The sequence below is a fragment of the Oncorhynchus clarkii genome, chromosome 2 (genome assembly GCF_045791955.1).
Source record: "Oncorhynchus clarkii lewisi isolate Uvic-CL-2024 chromosome 2, UVic_Ocla_1.0, whole genome shotgun sequence".
Lineage (NCBI taxonomy): Eukaryota > Metazoa > Chordata > Actinopteri > Salmoniformes > Salmonidae > Oncorhynchus > Oncorhynchus clarkii.
In genome coordinates, this window is record NC_092148.1 from 12378870 (window position 1) to 12405577 (window position 26708).

The 26708-nt window shown below is 44.6% G+C and overlaps 2 protein-coding genes across 6 annotated transcripts; both read left to right on the forward strand.

The window, feature by feature from the left end:
- The first annotated feature begins 8844 nt into the window (after nt 1–8844).
- Nucleotides 8845–17225, forward strand: LOC139421576 (uncharacterized). Its single transcript, XM_071172617.1, has 5 exons — nt 8845–10362; nt 10676–10833; nt 12053–12115; nt 12314–12499; nt 12600–17225. Exons 1-5 carry the CDS (start codon nt 9599–9601, stop codon nt 13832–13834), a joined length of 2406 nt encoding a protein of 801 aa, XP_071028718.1. The 5' UTR covers nt 8845–9598; the 3' UTR covers nt 13835–17225.
- A 586-nt stretch (nt 17226–17811) lies between these two features.
- LOC139421583 (uncharacterized) lies at nt 17812–26174 on the forward strand. Of its 5 annotated transcripts, XM_071172653.1 has the most exons (5): nt 18118–18412; nt 18735–18858; nt 19170–19294; nt 19575–22266; nt 22564–26174. In XM_071172653.1, exons 4-5 carry the CDS (start codon nt 19965–19967, stop codon nt 24933–24935), a joined length of 4674 nt encoding a protein of 1557 aa, XP_071028754.1. In that variant the 5' UTR covers nt 18118–18412; nt 18735–18858; nt 19170–19294; nt 19575–19964; the 3' UTR covers nt 24936–26174. The 5 variants fall into 5 exon arrangements, with proteins under 5 accessions (XP_071028740.1, XP_071028731.1, XP_071028761.1 ...); XM_071172630.1 differs by having other exon boundaries at nt 18079–18412; nt 19575–26174; XM_071172660.1 differs by lacking the exon at nt 19170–19294 and having other exon boundaries at nt 18103–18412.
- The last annotated feature ends 534 nt before the right edge of the window (nt 26175–26708 follow it).

Consider the following 26708-nt stretch of genomic DNA (forward strand, 5'->3'; position numbering starts at 1 on the left):
TTTTTGATATTATTGATCAAGTAAACGCACAAAAGACCCCTGTCCTGCTGGCTTCACTGGATGCTGAGAAGGCGTTTGACAGGATGGAGTGGAGCTTTCTGTTTTCAGTCTTAGAAAAGTTCAAAATGGGCCCAAATTGTATTAAATGGATCAAATCACTATACTCTCATCCAAATGCCATGGTGACTACTAATGGACTGAACTCTGACAGATTCCCTCTGGAACGGGGCACAAGACAAGGGTGCTCGCTGTCCCCGCTGCTCTACTTGTTGGGGGCGGAGCCTCTGGCAGAGCTGATAAGGAGCAATCCAAGTATTATGGGTGTTTCTGCAGGTGGCCTGCAGCACAAGATTTCGCTTTACGCGGATGATGTCTTGCTCTACATATCCAACCCTGAGAAATCCCTCCCTCTCATTTTAGACACAATTGCTCAGTATGGCAAGTTTTCAGGTTATAAGATCAATTTTAACAAATCCACTGTCTGCCCTCTCAATATTACACTCACCAGCTCTATGAAGACACTTTGTCCTTTCCAATGGAAAACACAGGGGTTTCAATACCTCGGGATCTTCATAACACCAGATCTGAATAGCCTTTTTAAGGAAAATTATCGTCCACTCCTGGATCGAATCAAGAACGATCTCCAAACCTGGATCTCCCTCCCAATTAGCTTAGTAGGAAGAATTAATGTAATCCGTATGAACGTCCTCCCTAGACTAAACTACTTATTTCAGATGCTCCCATGCTATCTCCCAGTTTCCTTCTTCAAAACAACTAACCAAAGCATCACCAAATTTATATGGGGCAATACAAAACCTAGGATCAAGTTTTCCACTTTATCAAAACCTGAATCTAAAGGGGGTCTTGCCCTTCCCTCCCTTCAACTGTACTACTGGTCTGCCCAAATCCGCAACATGCTAACATGGATCACAAACAGACAAGAGTCAACGTGGATTCAGATAGAAGCCCAATCCTGTGGTTCATTGCCCTTAAGCTCAATTATATTCATTAATAACTTTAGTGAAGTGGGCAACATAGCCAAAACCTTTGCGATTTACAGCACCCTACTAGCGTGGAGGGACTGTAAGAAATACCTGGGCATTTCCTCCCAAATATGTTCTCACTCGCCTATAGTAGGCAACCCAGACTTGCCAAAAGCCCTGAGGGATGCCAACTTTAATCTTTGGCATACTCTAGGAATCAGGACCTTTTCAGACCTATTTCATCAGAAAACCACTACACTGAAATCCTTTCAAGAGCTCTGCAGTGAATTCGATGTGCCAAGATCCCATTTTTTTAAATATCTTCAAATTAGACATGTAATTTCCTCATTTACTTCCAAAAGGAGGTTTAGAACTCAGTTGAATGAAGTTGAAACCCTTCTTGTCACAGCACAATCCATTAAAGGCAAAATATCATACATCTATAGACTTCTTTCTGAGAAAGGAAGCTCCTCCTTTACTCCTTTGAAAATAATCTGGGAAAAGGACCTTGGTCTGACTATCAGTGATGAGTTATGGGCGGAGGTTTGCGACAGGGTATACTGCTCCTCTACCAGTGTAAAAATGAAAGAATCTAATTACAAATTTTTGTAAAAATTTTATTTAACTCCTTTGAGACTCCATAGAATGAAAACAGATATGTCTCCTAACTGTAAAAGATGTACCTCTGAAAGCGGAACCTATATGCATGTATTTTGGAGCTGTAGGGAGATTGCCAGATTCTGGCAATCTGTACATACTGCTGCACAGAAAATACTAGCGGTACAGTTTGATATGACCCCGCGTATCTATCTTCTTAATGCCCAGCAGGACTTTGTTCCTGATCCTGACAGAGAAAATTTGCTTATGACTATTACATACTTTGCTAAGAAATGTATTATTCTATTGTGGGCCTCTAATACCCCTCCTACATTTAAAATGTGGATTGACCAGATTGTTGACTTTCTTCCTCTTGAAAAGCTCACTTATGACCTCCACAAGAGACAGCCCAAGTTTGATAGACTCTGGTCTCCACTATTCAACTATATTTCAAACTGGACAGAGTGAACGGGGTGACTAGGGAAATGTGCAGATACATGTTGTGTAAGGTACTGTAAAACCTAAAAACAAATTATTGGCCCGTCGTCTCAGCGAATGCTTGAAATAGCTGATAAGAACCTTGATAGTGCTGCTGCAAGGGTTATATGTTTTATTTTTTGTTTTTTTTGTGTGTTTTTATTTTAATTTAGTTTTTGAGTACGTGTGCGTGTGTGTATGTATATGTGCGTATGCATGTACGTATGTATGTATGTATGTACGTATATATATATGTACCAAGGAAAATATATAGATTAAGAAAAATAAATGCTTTTATTTGACTTTATCATTCATTTTAATTGTATTTTTATTTTTTCAAAAGTATTATTATTTTTTTATTTTATTTTTTTTAATTTTTTTTTAAGCCTGTCACATCTGTGAATGTGGAATGTGTTTTGTTGGTTGAATGAAAAACAAGAAAACTTAATAAAACTTTAAATTGAAAAAAAAAAGAAAAGCTAAGGCAAGCTTTTTCAAACAGAAATTTGCATCCTGTAGTACTAACTCAAAAAAGTTCTGGGACAATGTAAAGTCCATGGAGAATAAGAGCACCTCATCCCAGCTGCCCACTGCTCTGAGGCTAGGAAACACTGTCACCACCGATAAATCCACTATAATTGAGAATTTCAATAAGCATTTCTCTACGGCTGGCCATGCTTTCCACATTGCTACCCCTACCCCGGTCAACTGCCCGGCACCCTCCACAGCAACCCGCCAAAGCCCCCACCATTTTCCCTTTACCAAATCCAGATAGCTGATGTTCTGAAAGAGCTGCAAAATCTGGACCCCTACAAATCAGCCGGGCTAGACAATCTGGACCCTCTCTTTCTAAAAATATCTGCCGAAATTGTTGCAACCCATATTACTAGCCTGTTCAACGTCTCTTTCGTATCGTCTGAGATTCCCAAAGATTGGAAAGTTGCTGCGGACATCCCCCTCTTCAAAGGGGGTGACACTCTAGACCCAAACTGCTACAGACCTATATCTATCCTACCCTATCTTTCTAAGGTCTTCGAAAGCCAAGTTACCAAACAGATTACTGACCATTTTGAATCCCACCATACCTTCTCCGCTATGCAATCTGTTTTCAGAGCTGGTCATGGGTGCACCTCAGCCACGCTCAAGGTTCTAAACGACATCATAACCGCCATTAATAAGAGACATTACTGTGCAGCCGTATTCATCGACCTGGCCAAGGCTTTCGACTCTGTCAATCACAACATTCTTATTGGCAGACTCGACAGCCTTGGTTTCTCAAATGATTGCCTCGCCTGGTTTACCAACTACTTCTCTGATAGAGTTCAGTGTCTCTATGGGTGTGCCACAGGGTTAAATTCTCGGGCCGAATCTCTTTTCTGTATACATCAATGATGTTGCTCTTGCTGCTGGTGATTCTCTGATCCACCTCTACGCAGACGTCACCATTCTGTATACTTCTGGCCCCTCCTTGGACAATGTGTTAACTAACCTCCAGACAAGCTTCTATGCCATACAACTCTCCTTCCGTGGCCTCCAACTGCTCTTAAACGCAAATAAAACTAAATGCATGCTATTCAATCGATCACTACCCGCACCTGCCCGCCCGTCCAGCATCACTACTCTGGACGGCTCTGACTTAGAATACGTGGACAACTACAAATACCTGGGTGTCTGGTTAGACTGTAAACTCTCCTTCTAGACTCACATTAAGCATCTACAATCCAAAATTAAATCTAGAATCTGCGTCCTGTATCGCAACAAAGCATCCTTCACTCATGCTGCCAAACATACCCCTAAAACTGACCATCCTACCGATCCTCGACTTCGGTGATGTCATCTATAAAATAGCCTCCAACACTCTACTCAACAAACTGGATGCAGTCTATCACAGTGCCATCCATTTTGTCACCAAAGCCCCATACACTACCCACCATTGCGACCTGTACACTCTCGTTGGTTGGCCCTCGCTTCATACTCGTCGCCAAATCCACTGGCTACAGGTTATCTACAAGTCTCTGCTAGGTATAGCCCCGCCTTATCTCAGCTCACTGGTCACCATAGCAGCACCCACTCGTAGCACGCAGATATATCTCACTGGTCACCCCCAAAGCCAATTCCTCCTTTGGTCGTCTTTCCTTCCAGTTCTCTGCTGCCCATGACTGGAACAAATTGCAAAAATCTCTGAAGCTGGAGACTCACATCTCCCTCACTAGCTTTAAGCACCAGCTGTCAGAGCAGCTTACAGATCACTGCACCTGTACATAGACCATCTGTAAACAGCCCATGCAACTACCTCATCCCCATACTGTATTTATTTATTTTGCTCCTTTGCACCCCAGTATCTCTACCTGCACATTCATCTTCTGCCAATCTACCATTCCAGTGTTTAATTGCTATATTGTAATTACTTCGCCACCATGGCCTATTTATTTCCTTAACTTACCTCATTTGCACTCACTGTATATAGACTTTTTGTTTTCTTTTGTTCTACTGTATTATTGACTGTATGTTTTGTTTATTCCATGTGTAACTCTGTGTTGTTGTATGTGTCGAATTGCTACGCTTTATCTTGGCCAGGTCGCAGTTGCAAATGAGAACTTGTTCTCAACTAGCCTACATGGTTAAATAAAGGTGAAATAAAAAATAAAATAAAAAACAGTATATAGTGGTAACTATAGAAATATAACTATAGAGATATCTAACTTCTGATGTTACAGTATATAATGGCAACTATAGAGATATAACTATAGAGATATCTAACTTCTGATGTTACAGTAGTAACTATAGAGATATAACAACAGAGATATCTAACTTACAATGTTACAGTATATAGTGGTAACTATAGAGATATAACTATAGATACATTTAACTTACGGTGTTACAGTATATTGTGGTAACTATAGAGATATAACTATAGATACATTTCACTTCTGATGTTACAGTATATAGTTGTAACTATAGAGATATAACTATAGAAACTAACTTTCAGTATATAGTGGTACCTATAGAGATATAGCTATAGCGACATCTAACTTCTGATGTTACAGTATATAGTGGTAACTATAGAGATATAACTATAGAGACTAACTTACAGTATATAGTGGTAACTATGGAGATTTAACTATAGAGATATCTAACTTCTGATGTTACAGTATATAGTGGTACCTATAGAGATATAACTATAGAGACTATCTTACAGTATATAGTGGTACCTATAGAGATATAACTATAGAGACTAACTTACAGTATATAGTGGTACCTATAGAGATATAACTATAGAGACATTTATCTTCTGATGTTACAGTATATAGTGGTAACTATGGATATATAACTATAGAGATATCTAACTTCTGATGTTACAGTATATAGTGGTAACTATAGAGATATAACTATAGAGACATTTATCTTCTGATGTTACAGTATATAGTGGTAACTATGGATATATAACTATAGAGATATCTAACTTCTGATGTTACAGTATATAGTGGTACCTATAGAGGTATAACTATAGAGACTATCTTACAGTATATAGTGGTAACTATAGAGATATAACTATAGAGACATCTAACTTACAATGTTACAGCACATAGTGATATCTATACAGATATAACTATATAGATATAGCTATGGGGATATCTAACTTCTGATGTTACAGTATATAGTGGTAACTATAGAGATATGACTATAGAGATGTCTAATTTCTTATGTTACAGCATATGTCATTTTTACATTTTTACTTGTAGGTGTGTTAGGATACTGGTGATACATTACAGGAATTATAACTGCATGATGCTTCACTCTAATTTGCGTCTTTAGTCGTGACAAGTCTTTTGGATTCGTTTTTCCTGCTGGAAAATGCAGGTTGGGATGCCTTTTCATGAGAATAGATGTTGTTAGTGGAAGTGATAAGGAATGTGGTGATGGAGATAGAACAATGTATAGATAGAGGATGAAATGGAAGATATTATGGTATCATGGACAACCAGTGATGATGGAGGTAGAAGTTTCAGAATTGGCTAATAGGTGTAGATTGGACTATACCTCATTTTCTCTCTCTCTCTCTCCATCTATCTCTCTCTCTTACACACAGACAGAGCTGCAGTGCTATTCTAAGAGAGTTAGCTGCCTCAACCCACGCACCAAATCTGAGAAAGAGAGAGGAAGGGAGAACGAGGGAGATGGGAGAAAGGAGGGAGCGAGAGGAATGAAAGGAGAGAGCGAGAGGAATGAAAGGAGAGAGGGATAGACTACAGAAAGGTTCAGAATGCCTGTAGAGTCTACTGCAGTCACACACACACACACACACACACACACACACACACACACACACACACACACACACACACACACACACACACACACACACACACACACACACACACACACACACACACTATCTCTCTGACTGACATACATGCTGCCACTTCAACAACAGCATTAACAGTGTTTATTGTGCAGATATCAGATCTTGCAGATGCAAGTGAAAGGACATCCAAATCACTCTCTTCCATCATATTTCATGCTTGTTGTGTCACCCTATCTTGTTATGTTGTTTGGGTTGTGCATTTGTGGGTCTGTCTAACTGTGATGTGCGGTGTTATATTGGTAAGTGCTGGGAGAAATGTACTTGATTCTGTGCCACCCACACACCGCCCTCCCACTCACGACCGTCTCTGTGTCTATACCTCTGGCTCTTCCCGCTCCCCACCAACTCTCTCTGCTCATTTAAATCCCGACCCTTCATTTATCACCCTGCTCTCTCTCTCTGTTTCACTTTCTCTCCCTCTCTAATCTGCTTTTCAGGAGCTGATGCTCCTGCAAAAGGCAGACACACTAACACACAGACACACCTAGCATACCTACATGCACTCACACCGTGAAGGAGTAGCTTTGTATGCATGGATTTATTGTGTATTTATTTATATAGTATCCTAAACTGTCAATTAATTATCACATCCTTCCAGTTAATTGATCTTTATTCATCAGCTCAACCTTTACCTGTTGGTTTGAACGTTAGAATGAGTGACATGCCCCTTTAATTGTGTGAGCTGACTGCGTTCAAGCTTTGTTAATTAGCTGATTGCACTTGCACACACCTGTGGCCTCCTGCCTGAAGCACTTCAGTTTGTTTAAATGGAGGATGGTGTTCTGTGTGTGAGTGGGACTGCTGGGATGTCTGCAAGTTTTTAATAAAACTACACTATTTATTACGATATCACTATCTCTGTCTCATCAATGTGAGGGCCAGCTATCTCACACACGCATAACAGCACACAAATTCAGGTGCATATGACTGGCTGCCCTGCACACGCACGCACGCACGCACGCACGCACGCACGCACGCACGCACGCACACACACACACACACACACACACACACACACACACACACACACACACACACACACACACACACACACAGCTCACAAATTCAGGTGCATACAGTATGCATGGTGCACACTTCTTGACAAGTTCTATTCCAATTTATAGCTAGAAATTCTTAGCAATTCATGAGTGTCTTACAGAGTGTGTTGTCTGTGTGTTGCTGTGGTGTGTGTTAGAATACGGGGGGGGGGGGGGGGGCTTGAAGTCCATTCTCCTAATCGATTATTTTTGTGTTCCATACAGGATCCACAAATCTGTGAAGACATTCCAGGCCTGATCCCCTTTTTCCAAATCTGAAGACGATACAGGAAATCAAGCAGAACTTTCAGGGAATAGAAGAGTTCTTTATAAAAACTTGGAACAACAGTGAGAACTGCTGGTTGTATTCTCCATTGTTTTTATTCACATGTATTGAAACAAGTAGAGCCATCAGTGATTTCAGCAGCCCCCCTGCCTCCCCTATCCATGCCTACATGCTCAGCAACAGATAAGAACTGTTTTGATAATTGTATGTAATTATAATTTGTGTGGGAGACGGAGCTGTCTCTGTCTATTATCACCTGTAACCTCAGACACAATAACTCCACGCATTTACATATTTCTCTCCAAAAATGCTTTTCTTTCAGTTTTAGGACCAAATCAGGAATAATCAGAGTTATTGAAGGAATGGCACATGTGAACTACAATGTGCTATTCAGTCCTCAACCATCATAATGAGACACAACTGAATTCAATCTGTAGAGTTACATCTAAACCTCAAGCTCTTTTCCTTGTATATTCTATACTAGACCATACATACTAAGTTTGTACATCTAAAAACAGAGGTACCCATCCAGCCACTAGCTGTCTATTTGATATAATACGATTTGTCGTACCGTTTTATACTTTCTCCTCATTTGTGGTATTCACTGTCCTCTGTCCTTAATGTAGGGCGCTGGCTCTGTAGCCTTCAGCCCAATCAGAGGAACAGTAAGTGCCTATGCATTTTAGATAAGACCATAAAACATTTAAGTAAATAAGTGGCCAATGCATTATGTAGTTAGTGACCTGTGATGTTTATATGCCTGGAAGCGCAATGTCCTGCTTTACAGTCACACAGTATGTTTACACTACGCCACAGCCAATCAGTGCCCTGACCCGTCAAGAACCACAACCTCTCCAACTGCCATTCAAATGGTCTGCAACATCTAAAAGCACAGGAACACAAATGATTTAGATTTATTTAGCATGAGATTTATTTAGTACACATCTTTTATTTAGCATAATATTGAAACATTTACACATTTATATGTAGAGATTTTTCTACTTTTTCAGAGAATATTAGTTTACAGGTTGAGTCTAAGTGCAAACTTGGAATGTGTCCAGTGGCACAACGACATGATTGAATCATTAACGGTTTACATTTTAGGATGAATGTTTACAGAGGACTGTTGCCCTTAAAACACAGGCCTACGTGTCATTTTGTGACATATTATTTTACAAGTGCCATAACCGAAAGGAAATGTATAAAATTGCCATAACTCATTGAGGAAGCTTACTTCTTGTCTTCAGCTAAACAAAGCTCAACGTGTTCAGGAATACGTCATGGTGAAGGTAAAAACCCTCTGTTTGACCTTTCATCCAAGGAGATTCCATCTATTTTTGTATTTTTGCATGTGAATGTTATAACCTCAAACTAACTTCACATGATTCATAGCTAGGCTTTGTATGGTAGATAGATTCTAGAACTAGGAGAAGAAATAGACGATCTGGGTTTGATCAAGATCATAATTTTCAATTTACCCTTGTTTACTCTGTGAGGCTTATACAGATCTGATTTTACTGTAATGGGATGCAGAATATTATCACAGAAGATGTTGAAGATAAGAGTAACCGAATGAAAGCCATGTAAATACCTCTGTCACCAATGGTTGACACTTACAACTGGTTGACACTAATGACTTCCATCTCTTAAAGCATATCTAGAATTAATTCACGAAGTTCATCAGACATATTCATTATTAAATTGAGATATTTTGAAACTATGAGTACCAAACAACTCATACCTGCTACCTAAATGTTTCAAATAGTGTTTTAGTGGTTTAATTCTGAAAAAAGGACAGCCTTGTAACAGCGTTGAGTCGACAACAGAAAATAGAGCTCTTAGTCATGTAAAGATGACGCCCACCACCAATCTCCACGTCTTCGCCATCTCCCTCCTCTCTCTCCTTGCTGCCCCACTTACCACAGCTGAGGACAGATCCCCCTCTCCCTCTCCCCTACGTACCGACCCCCGGACTCGCCAGGGGGGCTCCACCGACCCCCCTCAGTCCGCCCCCAGCCCCCCTCTCCTCCTCCTGACCATCCATGCCAACCTCCGCCCCGCTGCCCTCCGGGGCAGGCCCAAAGCTACAGAGAAACTTCCAGAATCCCCTGGGGTTCTGGAGACCCCTCCCCGACCCCTGGCCCAGATCATGTTCCCCAAGAACGTGACGTCTGCGGCAGCGGGAGCCCTGGCTCCGCCGTTGGGCACGGCCCAGGTGGCTCCTCCTCCCCGCACACTGGTGGACGTGGATGTGTGCCATGGTTACTATGACGTCATGGGCCAGTTGGACAACACCTTCAATTGTTCCAAGGACAGCTTCATCTACTGCTGTGGCAGCTGCCACTACCGCTTCTGCTGCCCCGACCCCACCCGTCGTTTGGAGCAGAGCAGCTGTACCAACTACGACTCCCCGGATTGGGCCAAGACCCCGCCACCAAACGCCATACTCCTGGATGATGATGAGCCAGAACTGGACCCTCTGCAGCCTCTGAGCCACAACACAGGCTTTGTGATTGGAGGTGTCATTGTGTTTATGGTAGCGGTTGCCGTGGGGATTAAGATAATGTTCAACAAGGTGTCGCAGCAGGCCAACAACGGAGAGATCAACATGCCAAGGTGAGGGGAGGGGTCAATCAGTCACAGACCAGACAGATGAACAGACAGAGAGTAAGACAGACAGACAGTCACACAGACAGATAGACAGATGGACAGTCAGACAGACAAACACAGATTCTTTAATCATTTCATAATGTCGTTATAACATGTTTATAGCATGTTTCATTCATAAGATCAGACAAGATATGATATCGTTAATGCCGGGGGGGGGGGGGGGGGGCTGTTATTACTCCAGGCAATAAAACACATTTTACACCTAATGACTTATACTTTTACATTTTTGACATTCTCTTTTTTTGGTTTCTCCTCTCAGAGCGCTGGTGGACATGTTGCGTCACCAGTCCAGTCCAGTGCAGCAGGATGAGAGGAACAACAGCGTGGCTCTGTGTGGTTCAGGGGAGGGACAGGGTACGCTGGGCAGACCTCCCAAAAACCTCTACGCTCCTGGCCTGCCCAGCAAGGACAACAGACGTGAGTGGCCAGGGGAGCATTCAGTTGGAACAAACGGGAAACATGTTTTTTAAATGAAAAAGGGAAATGAGGACAAGCTCTAATAGTACACTTCTGTTTCAAAGTCGTTTCTCCTGTTTTGTGCTGTTGTTGGGCTTTAGGCTTATTTCAAACTGTCTTGTAAGAAAGGGGAAGGAGTAAAATGGATTAGATTAGATGAGGTTATTAGTCACATGCACAGTGTTGCAGATGTAATCGCAGGGCTCAGTGAAATACTTATGATCCGAGCTCCAACAGCGCAGGTCAAAAAAAGACAAGTGAATGAGACAATAATAAAAATAATATTACAACTGTAGCAATGATAATGTCTATTGGGGGGAGGGGCAGGGTAAGTGTTATTGGGAGGGGGTAGAATATCCATAGGGGGAAAAGCAAGGGGGAGGGAGTAGGTAGCTCCCTAGTGGCTATTCAGCAGCCTGATGGTTGGTGGTAGAACCTATTGGCCAGTCTGACAGTTTTTGCCATGATACTCCTATACTGCCAGTGTCTGAGCGATGGAAGCAGGGAGAACAGGCCATGATGGCTTGGGTGCCATGAGGTCCCTGATGATCTTCTTGGCCTTCCTGCGATGCCTGGTGTTGTAGGTGTCCTGGAGGGCAGGCAGTGAGCACCTAATGGCTCGTTTGGCTGAGCGTACCACCCTCTGTAGAGCCTTGCAGTCAGCGGCGGTGGAGTTGCCGTACCAGGATGCAATGCAGACCGACAGTAGTCTCTCAATGGTGCTCCTGTAAAACACTGTGAGGGCCCTCGGAGACAGGACAAATTTATTCAGCCTCCTGAGGTAGAAGAGTCGCTGCTGTGCCTTCTTTACTACGATGTCCCTGTGGTTTGACCATTTCATCTCATCGGAGATGTGTATGTCGAGGAACTTGGAAGTTTTCGAAGAGGGACAGTTATGTGTATTTGAAACACAGTGCAATATCCTGGTCGATTCCCACAGGCTCAATAAATGATAAGTGAGTGAGCGTGTAAAGGGGAATTGGCCCAGGTAATGTAAAAGAGGATGGATGCCTTGATCTTAATATGGTTAATAAACCATGAAGCTAGAAATCACCTGATAACATCCACAATTGAGCACATCATACAGTGTATCCCTCTGCTGTCTCACTCACGTACACACACATCTACATTATGTATACACTGTTGCTCCACAGCTGATGACTGTTTGTTTGTTTTGCAGTGGGGAATATTCAACACAATTTTATCCATTCAGGAACCAGTCCCAATCACACTGCTACCATCGGTAAGTCAACTGGTGGTGTAAATGGTTGGTTCCATCGACATACTGTAATGTATGCATCTGGTGCCCTTCCATGTTTTACAGTTTTTCACAATAATGTCTTAGATGTCAATGATACCAACCTGGTTAGATAAAGGTTGTCCGAAAAACAACAATTAAGAAACAAACACACCATAACATAGCTGTCTTTTGACCCCTCAGAACACGCCCCCCGTATGAACAACACCCAGCTGGCGGCAGGAGGCACTCTTCTGTCCAGCAAACACAACAATACTAAAGAGCAGCCCTCCTTCCACCACTCCCTCCATAACCTGGCACAGCTCCCCCCATCCTACGAGAACGCCACCAAGCCAGAGCTCAACAGATACTCCTCGCTCAAACGCCTGGGTGAGTAGTGTACCACGTAGCAACATAGAGATAGACCCCGTTACACAGAAAACAATAGCTCTATTACTTATGTGTTTCACTATTCCTCTTTTGATTCCAGAAAAGAGTGGTCTTGATGAATATTCATCGGGCTACTGCACCACCAAGAGGCGTCCCCACACAGCCCAGCCCGCTCTCCAGTCCTCCAGTCACCACATCCCCTGTGGCGGAGACTACAACACCATGGGTGGGAGGGGCACCCTCCCTCGCCACGCCCCCCGCCCCTGGATTCAACCCACCGGCCTACCCCCCGTCTCCCCCACGGTCAACCCCTACCCCCTGGACCCAACCGAGCAGCACTACAACCTCAACTACGACACCCTGTCCAAGCCTGCCAGGAAGGTCATGTCGCAGGACCAGCTGCTCAACATGGGGGACGTCCCCGGGAACACTGGGACCCTCTCCAGGATGTCCAAGAACCAGCAGCACCAGTACTACAAAGCCATGGCTGCTGCTACTAAGAACTCCAACACCCAGACCCTGACAAGGAAGCCCCAGGATCGACCCCAGGAGCGGCCTCAGTCCAACACCCAGACCCTGACAAGGAAGCCCCAGGATCGACCCCAGGAGCGGCCTCAGTCCAACACCCAGACCCTGACAAGGAAGCCCCAGGATCGACCCCAGGAGAGGCCTCAGTCCAACACGCAGACCCTGACACGGAAGCCCAAGGATCGACCCCAGGAGCGGCCTCAGTCCAACAACCAGACCCTGACGAGGAAGCCCAAGGATTGGCCCCAGGAGCGTCCCCAGGATCGCCTACTCATGTCCCCAGATCACCTGGAGGAGAGCATGGGTAGGGGTGTCGGAGGGATGGGAGTGGGTGTGCAGGATCCATACGCCCATGGAGGCGGGGGAGGCATGGTCCCCACTCTCCCCCGGGGTGGTCTCACCCCTCAGCAGAAAGCCCAGTCCCAGCAGAATGTATGTGCCACGCCCTCCCTGGACCGCCACCACATGATCAAGATGAACTCTCACCCCACCTCGGGGAGGGAGCAGGAGAGAAGCCAGGGCATGACGGGGCATATGAGTGGAGGCATGGGGGGAGGCATGGGGGGCTGGGGTGGTAGCGAGATGCCCGGGGCGGGGGTTGTCATGGGAACAGGGACGCTAGGGGGCCACAGCGCCAAGAGGATGGCTTTCGCTGCCAAGAGGCAGAACACTATCGAGCAGTTACACTTTATACCAGGAGGGGGCGACGGAGGAGCGGGAGGAGGAAGTAGAGGAGGAGGAAGTGGAGGAGGAGGGGGAGGCAGTCAGGGCATCAGGACAGGCAGTAAGAATGAGGTGACAGTGTGAGGGGCACCAGGTAGAAATTGCCATCAACTGCAGATCTAGGATCAGATTATCTCACCCCTAAACCCACCCTTAACCATTAGGGGGATGAACAAATATCTGACTCTGTATCAGTGGTTAGGGCAAATTCTACCTACTGTGTGTGTGGTCTTCATGAAGAGAGTAGACATTTGAGAATAGGAAGGGTAGATAAGGAAATATGGTGAATCAATCTGTACATATAGGGAGATGAAGGACTTGCTTAGAGGTCAAAATGGTAGAGGAACGGAATTATCCTGCCATTTTTATGTATGTGATACATCAGCCATATTTCATATCTAATGTGCCATATTACCATTCACTGATTCCATGAATAACTAAAAAAAAAATGTGGGAGAAATTAGATAGCTAGGACTTAGTTAAGAAACTTGTTTGTTCATGCATAACCTTGTGTTTTATATCAAATGTTTTACAGAATAAATAAACTTTTGAGCCATATTAGAAAGGAGGGACCAAGATAATACATCTAAGTATGAGAGAGAGAAGAGTGGTGTACGGCCAGACTGTGTATTTCAGTGTTACATAGAAAAACAGGTTACACTTGTATCAAAGGATGCTATTTTCCTCATGGAGCATTGAACTGATGATCTTCATGACCTATGATGTGGAATGTCGGATGTTGTAGGGTATTGAATCCGGGGAGTGGTGTACGAGTGAGCCCGCCTCATTGTGACGCAGGAAAACAGAGCTGTCGATTGTTGCTTCTTGTGTGAATGAGTGAGTGACATTGGGAAAATTGCTTCCATACATTCTCTAGTTGCCCCCAGTAACTGATCTGAGGTCAGTTTTGCATCCCACCACCGCCTAATAGTTATGCTCAGCATTTGGGGAGGTTGAGCTGATCCTAAATCTGTGCCTAAGTGCAACTTCTACCTGGAGCTCCCCTGTGACCCACCTGTCTTCATCAGGACAACCAAATCTGATTGAGCCATGAGTCACTATGTTTGACGAGGAACTTCTGAGTCGGTCAGCCTACCAATAGGAGGATTAGCTACTGCAACTACAGGGTATTTTCTTTCATAGAGCACAAAAAGTACAGTATGATGCAGGTGTTGCACTTCATAATACGACTGACCTTCAAAGCCATGCATTGGGATACAAATAAAATACCAGAGAAAGCACGTCTGACAATCACTATTTTATTAATCTCACCAGAGGAGAACTGACACAAGCCAACATTTCTACAGGACAATACAAATGATTGGCTTCAGAGCAAGCCAAAGTGTATGTGTCTAGGGAATTGACTGTAACAAGGCAGTGGACTATAATGCATACTGTAGGATGACTCCAATGATGAAGCAGTCAGATATGAGGGTGAGACTCAGAAGAGACTTGGTTGGCTAGGATGCCCTTTATCAGAAGAGGACCTTGCTCGTTCGTAGTAACACACTCCAATCGTTCTCTATTAGGTAGAAATGTCATAATATCAATAATAATGCTTAATATTAAGGGCTATCCTATCCTACATGTGTGGCTTTGGACCATATAATACAGCATATTAATGCTTTCACTTAATTTGTGGTGTTGATATTGTCACTGACGTGTGAGTACTAATGTCCTGTAGATGCCTGGAGTCAAACTTGTAAAAAAAAACATGAGCAGTTTTTTCCCAGCCCAGTTCAATGAGGGAAACACTAAGACAGAAACGTTTTTGCACAATCCCCTGATATTTGCACCAGATAAAGACAGACATATTTTGTATCACATCTTAGTGGTTTACATTCAGCAAAAAAGGACACTCAGTCACTGGTGATGCGCGGGGCTGTGTTTGATAAACTTAAGGGATTTAAGAAAATGAACAGACTTGTATTCGACTAAGAGGGAAGTATAACTGTATATATATATATCATCTACAGTATACAAAGTGTCTCATATTGCTTACAAATGGACAGAAGAAAAAAATCTGACATAATTCAGGAGATAAAATGACTGACATGTTGATACAGATTTTCTTTTGGCAATCTTCCTATACACAATGGTAACTTACCCAGTGAGCAAAATGGCATATTTTAGACGTCCATGGACGTCGGCGTCAGACGGTGTTCACTGGGTAGTTCGTGTCGGTTATTGTCATGATTACAACAAGTGTTATTATTAATGATTATTATAATTGTTGTTATAATTAATGGTTATCTTATAGTAATGATGTTGGTGTTATTTTTCTTAGTGAGATTTGAAGTGTTTACATGTTTTTAGATACCTATCTTTCTCATGACATTTGGTTTGTTTTTGTTACATCTGAACACAAAATGGGGATTCAAACTAACACTGTCTAATCTTGATGCATGTCAACTCCATGGCCTGGTAATGCATTGACAACATGCCTGAATACAGGGCTTTATTACAGTATGTTTTGAGACAAAGGCCCAATTACAAACCTCTCCCTAGTCCCTTTCCCTAGATGGAGCCTTCTATCTAGACTATTTGAAAATATTGCATAGGTATTAGAAAAAGTTGTGTTGGTTCCACGTGTTGGGGGTGGATTGATTACACTCACCGTTCACAAGGTCATACAATATTGATAGGGACTAGGGAGGGGAAAGTTTGGGAGGTTTGGGACCAAATTGAAACACTTGCTAACACCACAGCCTAACCCAATAAAACCCAAAGGGTTAACACATGATGTCACAATGTATGTGTTTACATTAATGTCTTAAACACAGGTAGGTAAAAAAGGGTATAACAGTAACTACCTGAATGTTCAGTAACAGTGTCTTTTTTTCAGGGAATTAGGACAGCTAACCTAGTTTTAGATTTGTATTCAAGTCACAGAAAGTCTGTAGCAATGTCTGTACTATCGCCACAAGCCATAACCATTGAAACAGTCATTACATACACTTCTGCCATTATTTTGTACATGGTAAACCTTTTTTTGTGTAAGTATATTGTATTTTGTATAGCTAGTACAATCAGAATATTCTAATGGGTTGTGGCTCTCTTCTATAACATATTAATTTGAGGCTTCAACAAATTATATGTGAGTATTTAGTGGAATGTACAGTGACCACCCAAATGCTTAACATTTAACATATTTCTATATAGCCTATTATGTGGCAACAGGGATATTTTTGATGAGTAATGACACATAACACATGTAATAGATGGTGAATAAAATAAGACACAAAGAGATGAATGAATAGGTGTGTTTCGATACCATCATTAATTCATTTAAACATATATATAACGAGGAAGGATAAATCTAAATCTAGATTTGTATGAGATTATATAGATTTGTATGGGATGATATTTACAAGTGAACTTCATGAATGTTTTCATGACTATTATTAATTTTAATATACAAAGGCCTACTTTTAATTTCTCCAATGCATTTTGATCCCCTTGGATACAGCAGTGATCAAACACTACATTTGTAAAATAAAGTTGGTGGAAAAGGTTGTCAGACTTGTTTCTTTCATCAGGGTCTTACTCAAGTACTGATGAAATTGTATGATATTAGTAGTGATAAACTAGCCATCCTACTCAACTATTCTCATATGAAGTGACTTTACTGACAGGTAAGATTGAATAAATGTTAGACATTCTGTGGGAAGTTGTTCCTAAATCTACAGTAGGCTACAACTAAATCACTAGCTAATATGGCAACCACCCCCCTGGAGAGCGACTGTCCTGCAAGCTTTAATTTCAACAAAATTATAACGGTTCCCCAGGACCTTAATTAACTGAATCAGGTATGTTACCACGGGTTTGGAGCAAAAGCCTGCACCAATAGCCTTCGGGAGTTACCCCTGATCCAGGTATACATTACCATTTCAATGAAACCCAACATTTGCATGACAAAGCCTGCACCCCGCACGTGCCAGAATGACAAGCAAGTATGTCCAAACATCTAGGCATTTTTTAAAACTTTTATATGAATGATAATGAAATGCAATTTAGCAAATACACGGCAGCCATTTTAACACGTCTGGTTGGTGAATGCTATGCCCAGCTGCAGCATGAAGCCAGTTAAAATGGCTTCAACCTCCCGCAGAGTCTGAATCTATTTCTGACGGATTTTTATCACATTATTTGTCATTCGGATACCTATACGGGTGACTACTTGACATAATATACCATAAAAAATCTTTACTAAATGTAAATAAGAATAATTCAATGCAAAATATCAGTTAGCTATAGATAGCATGCTTGCTATCCAAAACAACTACTGAACCACAGGTTATGCTACCCGGAAATATTTCACGGGCCGGAAAGGACCAATGTTAAGTGAGCACACGTCATTCCCTTTTACCCCCCCAAAATTATAACCGACCGTCCAAAACATTTAAGCCGACAAAAACATCACCAACTCATCATTACCAATGGGGATTGATGCTGTCAAATGGCGAGGAAAAGGTTGCAGACTCAAATACTGAGTATTTAAAAGCGAAAGGGAGCCGAGCATTCACCTAGCTCAGCATCAGTGAACATGGCTATGGCTAACGAGTCGAAAACAGTACGCAGAAATGGAGAGCTAAGCGAATGATAGCTAGATGGTAGGAAGGCGTGACAGGCCGCATCCTGAACTTGTACTTGGATGTGTAGGTAAATAATCAATTTCGTATTTCATTCTGCCAAGAGGCATTCATTGGCTTTTGAATGCATATTTTTTTATGCTATAGATAGCAAGCCGTGTGTGTTGTGTATTTGTATGGGTTGCATGCGATATCTGCTAGCTAAATAGCAGAATGTTATACCAAAAGCTGTCAGTTTTGCATGTAAGCGCTTCTTTGCAAAACCCCCAATGTTTGTCAAAGCAATGTGCAACCCAAAGTTAGTAGTTCCCGTAGCTAGTATTGTGCAATTATGCAATTTTTGCAGTGGCTGAATAACAGTTGCTGATTCTGAATTTGTGTCCTCCACACAGGATTGGTCATCTACACTACTAATGTGAAAGGCAATCAAAAAGATGCGATTGGGAAATAAAATCCATCTCCCTCCACTGTCGGGGAAACAAATTTTGACTCATTGACATCTGTCAAAATTCAAAGGTAAGATTTTCCATAACGTGATCAATATTTCGCCGACGTCTTATAAACATGCAATAATAATTCATGATAATTAATGTTTTATTTACAGTTAGGGGGACTTAAAAAATGTGACAGTGCTCAGTTCATAAGAAACTATATGCAGTAGTAATACTCTAGTAATAAACAATAAATACATTAGAATAACAGTAGTAATAAAATAGTCATTCAGCATACTATACTTACATTTGGAAAACTATTAATTTTAGTAAGACTGACATTTGAAAAAATATATAATTACTAAGTTTTATTTTATCTAACCTTTATTTTAACAGGTGCGACATTTTGAGACCTAGGTCTCTTTTTCAATTGCGCCCTGGATAATACAACATAAATATACACATTGTTAACAAAACCATGTGTAATTTGTTTTGTGGCATCGATGAATGTGATGTTCAAGGTTCGTGATTGCATTTTCATCACCTACTTTATCCCTTTTCAATAATTAAAAAAATACATTGTTTAAAAAAATATCTCTATATATATGTGTGTATATATTATATACCTTTTTTTGTTGTGTGAATTTATTTTAAGCTAAAGAAAATTGTATTTTATCCTACACACATTGGTGTATCATAGTGGTACAAATGTTGGTGTATTTACAAATGTCAGCTCTTTAATTTAACAGTTTTTATCAAACAGAAATATCTATTTTGACAAATGTAGTCTCTGTTTTTCAGTGAGGAGAAGAAAACATCATCTCTTCCCAGAGAATGAGTGAATAAACTGACGTGGATGAAGGGAAACGATGATATGGATGAAAACACTGTAACTGAAACAGCCAACCAACAGCTGTTGACTGAACTGCTCTCTAATAAAGATTGTTCTGTACCATAAAACACCAAGAGACCAACAAACAACAACAATTGCACACCAAAACAAGGCCTTTTCTCCCCATGAAACTGTACAAAGTGTTTAAGACTAAATAAAATGGCACCAACCCATCAAGATTAAAAAGAGAATACGGTATCCACATTGAAAAGAACTGTGAGAACTGTTCGCGTTTTAGAAAAAATACCCTTTACACTAAATAACCCCATTCCCCACACACTTGCTCCCTCTCCTGTTGGATGGAGAGTGGGGGCAGTGGACGATCGGGCGGAAGTAGCAGCAGCCGAAGTGCGCGAACAGGGGGGACCGGCAGTGTTATTGGGCGGAGTTCGGGATCGAGCCGAGGTGACTCAGGCAGTTCCAGGTCAAATAGTGGCACTGCAGGATCCCTCGGCCGAAGCTCGTCCGTTGGCGGCAGTGGTGGGATCATTGTCGCTGCTCCTGGTGCTGGAGGTGTGGCTCCTGCACCCCCATGTGCCAGTGAGTGGGAGATGTTCCAATTTGGAAAATACAATTTGGACATAATAGAGATGTTAAGCGGACACCAGGCCCATCAGTTCAAAGGCCTTGGGTTAGAACGACAGCTACAGCATCAGCAGCAGGTGCAGCTTCACCAGCACCAGCTCCAGCAGCAACAACAACAGCAGGCCGAGACCTCAGGAGCTCTCCTGTCTGGGCTAGGCCTTGGGTCCCTCCAAGGGGCCAGAAGCAACGCCTTTTCCGATTCTGCCTCTATTTTTGCCAAAATGAGCGCCCCTCCTCCCCCTCTACAACAACAACCTTCTTCGTCCTCACAAAGCTCAAGATCCAAGTCAAGCAAGATGAGTAGCAGCAGCTCAAGCCATGTGTCGGGCTACCCACAGTTCCTGCGTTCCTTCCACCCGACAGAGGCAGCTCTGGCACAGGAGCAACTGCATTCTGGGGTCGGCCGCTTCGAGCACTTTTCTGGGGGTAGCAGTAGTGGGGGTGCTGGGGGATTGGGAGTTGCCCCCCCTCCACCACCCCCTCTGCATCCAGGCCTCTCTGTCCCCCAAGCATCACCTGGCCCTTCATCCTCTTCCCCCTCCCCCTCCAGTTCAGTGGTAACTAACAATCCCCCCAGTAGCAGTACAGTCACCTCTCTGGGACACCAGCTGGTTGGGGCCCAGTCTGATGCACGGAGCCTTCATCAGCAGTTCAGTTGCATGCTAGCTGCTAATCAGTACTTTCTCTCTGGGGTGCCTGCTAACGCTAGCTTAGAGCAGTTTCTGGTTCAACAGGGAACCCACAACCACCTGGGGATAGGTTTAGGTCAGAGTGAGGGATCCAGCTCAGGCCTTGCTCCGCCTCCAGCTCTGCATTCCTCTCATTCGCATTCCCTCTCTACCGCTCAGCCACAGCAACAGCAGCCTCCACAGCAGCAGCAGCTGCCTCCCCATACCCTGTCCCACCCCCACTCGCACTCCCACCCTCACCACCCCCTACACCCAGGCTCCCAGCCCTCTTCCCTGGGTGGTTTTGACTTCCAGGGCATCCCAGTGCTCTCCTCCAACCAGCTGGCCTCTCTGATGCAGCAGGAAGCAGGCCTGCCGCTCCCCCTGCCGCTTCATCTGTCCCTCTCCAAGGATGACGGTAAGGGGGACAGCAGTGGGGGCGGAAGCAGCAGCAGTAGAAGGAAGAAAGCGATGGCTGGCTACCTGCCACAGAGGAAGTCAGATGGCGGCAGTAACAGCAGCAGCGGCCACAGCAGTGGGAACCCCAATGCTAGCAGCAGTGCAGGGGGGCTGGGCCACGACCCCTCTCCAGGGCTGGTTGGGGGGGGGGGCGGAGGGGTTGGCATGTCAGGTTTGGGAGGAGATCCATCCCTCCTTGCCTCTTCATCATCCTCATCTTCGTCATCAGTTGTCTCATCCTCCTCTTCCTCTGGCCCCTCCTCCACTGCAGCATCAGTCCTGGTTACTAATGGTTCTCACCTATCCAAACCTGATAACATGGGCTCCATGCCATCTGCATCTACACAGGCTGACACTGAGCCCCTCTATAACTGTGGTGAGTGTGGAAAAACCTTCACTCACCTCTCCAGCCTTCGCAGGCACCTGCGTATGCATGAGTCTACGGCAGCAGGTACTAGCAATAATGCCAGCATTAACCCAAACCCGACTCATATCCAACCACTAACTGACCCCAGTCTCCCACACTCCACCCAGGAACACTCCACCCAGGATCTGAACTCTCAGTCTAACTCACTGTCCTCCCAACAATCCTCCAACTCAGTCCAGGCCTCATCTTCCTGCCCCAGCCCTGACAAGACCTTCAATTGCTCAGATTGTGGCAAGCACTTCAAGAAAAAGGGGCACCTCCTCCAGCATGGCGTCATCCACTCAGAGGCTCGCCCGTATGGCTGCAGCATCTGCTCCCGGGCTTTCAACCGCCGTGAGTCGCTGACGCGACACGAGAAGATTCACCAGGACAAGCCCTTCCGCTGTCCAGCCTGCGGTCGATGCTTCCGTGAGAGTACCTCTCTACTCAACCATGCTGCCTCTGGCACATGCGGCAAGCCAGGTAGGGCATCAAAACCACAGGGCAGCAGCAAGGAAGGAGCTGTAGGGGAGGGCAGAATGGGAGGAAGGGGCGGAGGAGAAGGTGGAGGAGGTGGGGATTACCAGGGTAGTAGAGGGGTGATTTATGGGAAAACTGAGGAAGATGAAGAGGGTGTGATCATGGGAGGTGAGGGAGGTCAGAAGTCAAGGCTAGGGTGTGATGGTGGTCTGTTTCAGTCAGAGAGGGGAGGGAATGCTAACAGCAGGGACAGGCCAGATGGTAAATACCCCACTGATTACTCTCGGAATCGTTACACAGGCTACCATGACGACCACCGTTCTCAAGGTAACCCGTCTCCGTGTTACTCTGGAGCCTCCCCCTGTGGCAGTGGGATGGCGGGCCCGGCGCTGAGGAAGGCACCATTGGCCCCGACGCTGCACCCCCACCCTCAGAGTCAAACCCAACATCACCACCAGCAGCACCTCCCCCTGTCCTCTCTCCTGGATGACTCTGAAGACGACGTCACCAGCTCTGTCAACAACGCCATCTCAGCCATCGCCGCCGCAGCTGCCGCCAACTGTGATATGAACAGTGGCAACAGAGGCGACGATAGGAGGGATATCATCGGAGGGCTGTTGGGGGGGCTGGACTTAGGCCCCTTGGGGTCCCCTTCATCCACATCTGGGATGGATAAGACCTATAGAGGAGCAGGGAACCAGGATGGTATGAGTGGTAATATGATTCACAACCAACAGCAGGGGAATGATCCACAGAACCCTGCTGCCAAACCAAAACGTCCCCGGAAACCCAGAAAGCCCAAAGACCCCAACGCTCCCCCTAAACGCAGGCAGTACACCCCCAGAGCTCCCAGGGAGTCGAGCAACATCCCGCGGCCATATCTGTGCAGTGTTTGCGGCAGGGGGTTTGCACGCCGCGAGACCCTGCGTAGGCACGACCGTGTCCATACTGGGGAGAAGCCCCACCGCTGCAGTACATGTGGGAAGCACTTCAGAGAGGCCTTCCACCTCACCAAGCACCACACCGTTCACTCTGGGGAGAAGAACTACAAGTGCAGCCTGTGTGGGAAAGAGTTTGGCTACTCCCAGAGCCTCAAGAGGCACGGGAAACTCCATCAGAAAGGGGAGGTGGAAGAGGTCCCCACAACACCAGGAGGGGAGAACCTCAACAACTTCAACACAAACCCGTCATGTGGGATGGGCCAAGACAGGGAACAGAACCAAGGAAACAGCTCCTCCTCCTATTATTCATACCCCCAAGATGTCAAGCCTCAAGGCTCCAACAGCCAGCCCCCGCCCAGGCTCTACACCTGTGCCATATGCTGGAAGTCTTTCCGTCATCACTTCCACCTGACGGCTCATCACCAGACGGTCCATGAGAACGGAGGTGAGAAGCTGTTCAGCTGCGAGGTGTGTGGGAAGGCCTTTGCCTACTCCAACAGCCTCACTCGACACAGGCTGTCGCAGCACGGCCTGGCCCGCACCGGCCCTGACAACGCACAAGGGGACGGCAGTGGGTCAGGGGTAAACAGTGCAGCTGGTGGTGGAGTGAGTGGGACTGCGTCAGAGAGCGAGGCAGCCACCAACGCCCTCCTTCAAATGGCACCTTCCACTGAGGGCCACGGGGGGCAGCAGAGTCACAGTGTTGTCACCCACAGTCATCAACAACAGCCACCTCAGCCCCCAGCTGGCTACTCCCCCCTTTTCTATGATGCTGGTACGGCCCACTCCTCAGCCTCCAGCATCCCTCCCTACTCTCAGCCCCTGCCACCCAACTCCACAATCATGCCCCCTCAGCACCAGCATTCCCCAGCAAGGGTGAAAGGAGAGCACATTTACCCAGCTGGGTCCAGTAGTCACACCCTTCACACCACAGCTCCATTCCAGCCCCTCACGGAGCTGCCATCCGACCACCATCACCACCACCACCACCACCACCACCATTCTTCACATCACCTCCACCGTTCAGAGCCACAGTCCCAGCAACCACATCACAGGAACATCCAATCACACGATGACATGAGGAGACACAAGAAGAAGAGAAAGTCCGACAGGAGGGAGGGAAGGGGGGACATGTGGGGGGAGTCCTCAGGCTTCGTCAGAGACGAGGAGAGGAAAGACCAGAGGAAGAGGAGGTCTGTTTTGCAAAAACAGCTGAGGAAGAAAAAGCTTCTGTTGAAGATTAGACGAGGGGGGGAAGCAGGAGGGGGAGGATATGAGCTGGTCACAACAAGAGGGATGAAGATACAAATCCTGTCATCTCTCAAAGTCCCAGTGAAACGTTTTGCCTGCTCCATCTGTCCCCACGCCATGTTCGCCCGCCAGGCCGGCCTGCTAGCCCACAGGGCAGCTAAACACACCCAGAGAGTCCTGTCCCCCCAGGAGCGTCTGTGCTGCGGTGTGTGTGGGAAGCAGTCTCACAGGCTCCTGGAAGCCTTCATCCACCGGGCGACTCATCGCGCCCAAGGGTCCTTCTCCTGCAGACGCTGCTCTGCTCGCTTCTGGAACGCCCCCCTCCTCTGCAGGCACAAGGTGACCTGCCGACATCGGGCCAAGGGACTTCCACGAGGTGGCGCTATCCGCCTGAAGTTGTCCAAGAGGGCGGGGGAGAGGAAGAGCAGAGAGGAGCAGCAGGAGATGTCGCACTCCCTGCTTACAGAGTACAGATACTGAGCTTGCTGAATTCTAAGGTAGTCGTGTTTAGATTTTCATTGATAGGAAAGGGAGAGGTTATCAGTTTTGGACTATACATAGAAGAAGATGGACTTTTAAAAACAAAAGCCTTTGTGGGGGGGGGGGGGGGGGGTTTAAATTGGTCCGGTGTCTGTCTGGACCTCATCAACTCAACTCACTGACTGTTAGAACGACTGTTTTAACAACATGAACTACTGTAGATCAACCAAGGATCACCCGGAATTCTTCCATCCAACTGTATGGGAGGATGTTGAAAGACATTACTGTTTTCATATGATCATTAACCCTTAAGTGCATTGACACTATGCTTGGCTGACACTGTGCAGTTATTAGACATGTTTAGGTGATTTGACCTGCTAATTTAACTCTACCCCCTCAGCCTTACTAGCATCCCTTCTATACCCCTAGCTGTATGATAACTCTGTCTCTGCTGTGTACTATGTCTTGTTGATGTTCACCTAGAGCCCCTTTGGGGATTTTTTAATGTAAAAAGTGCATTTAGTAGGAGTAGGGAGAGGGTGGGACACAGACTTCTGGTTGGTAGAGAGGCAGTCTGTTTGTCGGTGCATGTGTGTTTTTTGGTCAGTTTGTTGCGGAGGTTGTGAACTCACTATGTGACGATTAATTCAGTGCATCCAAAAAGGACGTGTTTTAACCGTTAGTTAACAAAGTCCTGAAGAATGTCCCCAGTGATTTAATCACCTCTTTAAAAATACATTTGAGAATCGTAATAGATTGAAGTGAATACCACTTCCAGACAAAAAGGTGTATCTTACAAAAAGTCTTGCTAATCATGACTTGATTTAATTTTCATGCCCGTGGAAACAATTGTAGCTTTTATACCAAGATATTGAGATCAAGACAGGATGAACACAGCTCACTGTAACGTATATTGTGTTAATATCTTATCACTGCTGTTTTTCTCTGTTCACAAAGTACTTTATTTAGCTTTCACTGTTCCTTCATAGTAGCAAAAGCAGTTATGATTACATGTATTAATGTGTGTTTAACTCCATCTGTCTACCTGCCAAACCTGGATTCTATCCTGTCCTCTTCTCTTATTTTTTGCTGAGTTGCAATCATGTTCATAACCCTGCCAGGCCTTGTTTTATCTTCTAAAGAAAAATAATAGTTCTAAGTACATTTCTATCACTTTATTTACTTAAAACAAAGATAGTTGTTGATTATACTTCAGCATTGAATAAAACATAAGTGTTCTCTGCTGTGCTTTTTCTCCATGTATCATGTAAGGCTAATGATGAAGAACGGCATAGTTACTGATAACTAATCATGTGTGTATTGACTCTATAATGAGAACATTTTTACAAATACCAAAATCAGTATAATAGTTTTGTCCCAGATATAGTTAAATAGCTGTGTGGGCCTGATGGATTTCAGGATGTCATCATGGATATACAAATACATTTCAACTTAGCACAACTATGGTTATCCAACACCACTATGGTTATCCAACACCACTATGGTTATCCAACACAACTATGGTTATCCAACACCACTATGGTTATCCAACACCACTATGGTTATCCAGCACCACTATGGTTATCCAACACCACTATGGTTATCCAACACAACTATAGTTATCCAACACAACTATGGTTATCCAACACCACTATGGTTATCCAACACCACTATGGTTATCCAGCAACACTATGGTTATCTAACACAACTATGGTTATCCAACACCACTATGGTTATCCAACACCACTATGGTTATCCAACACCACTATGGTT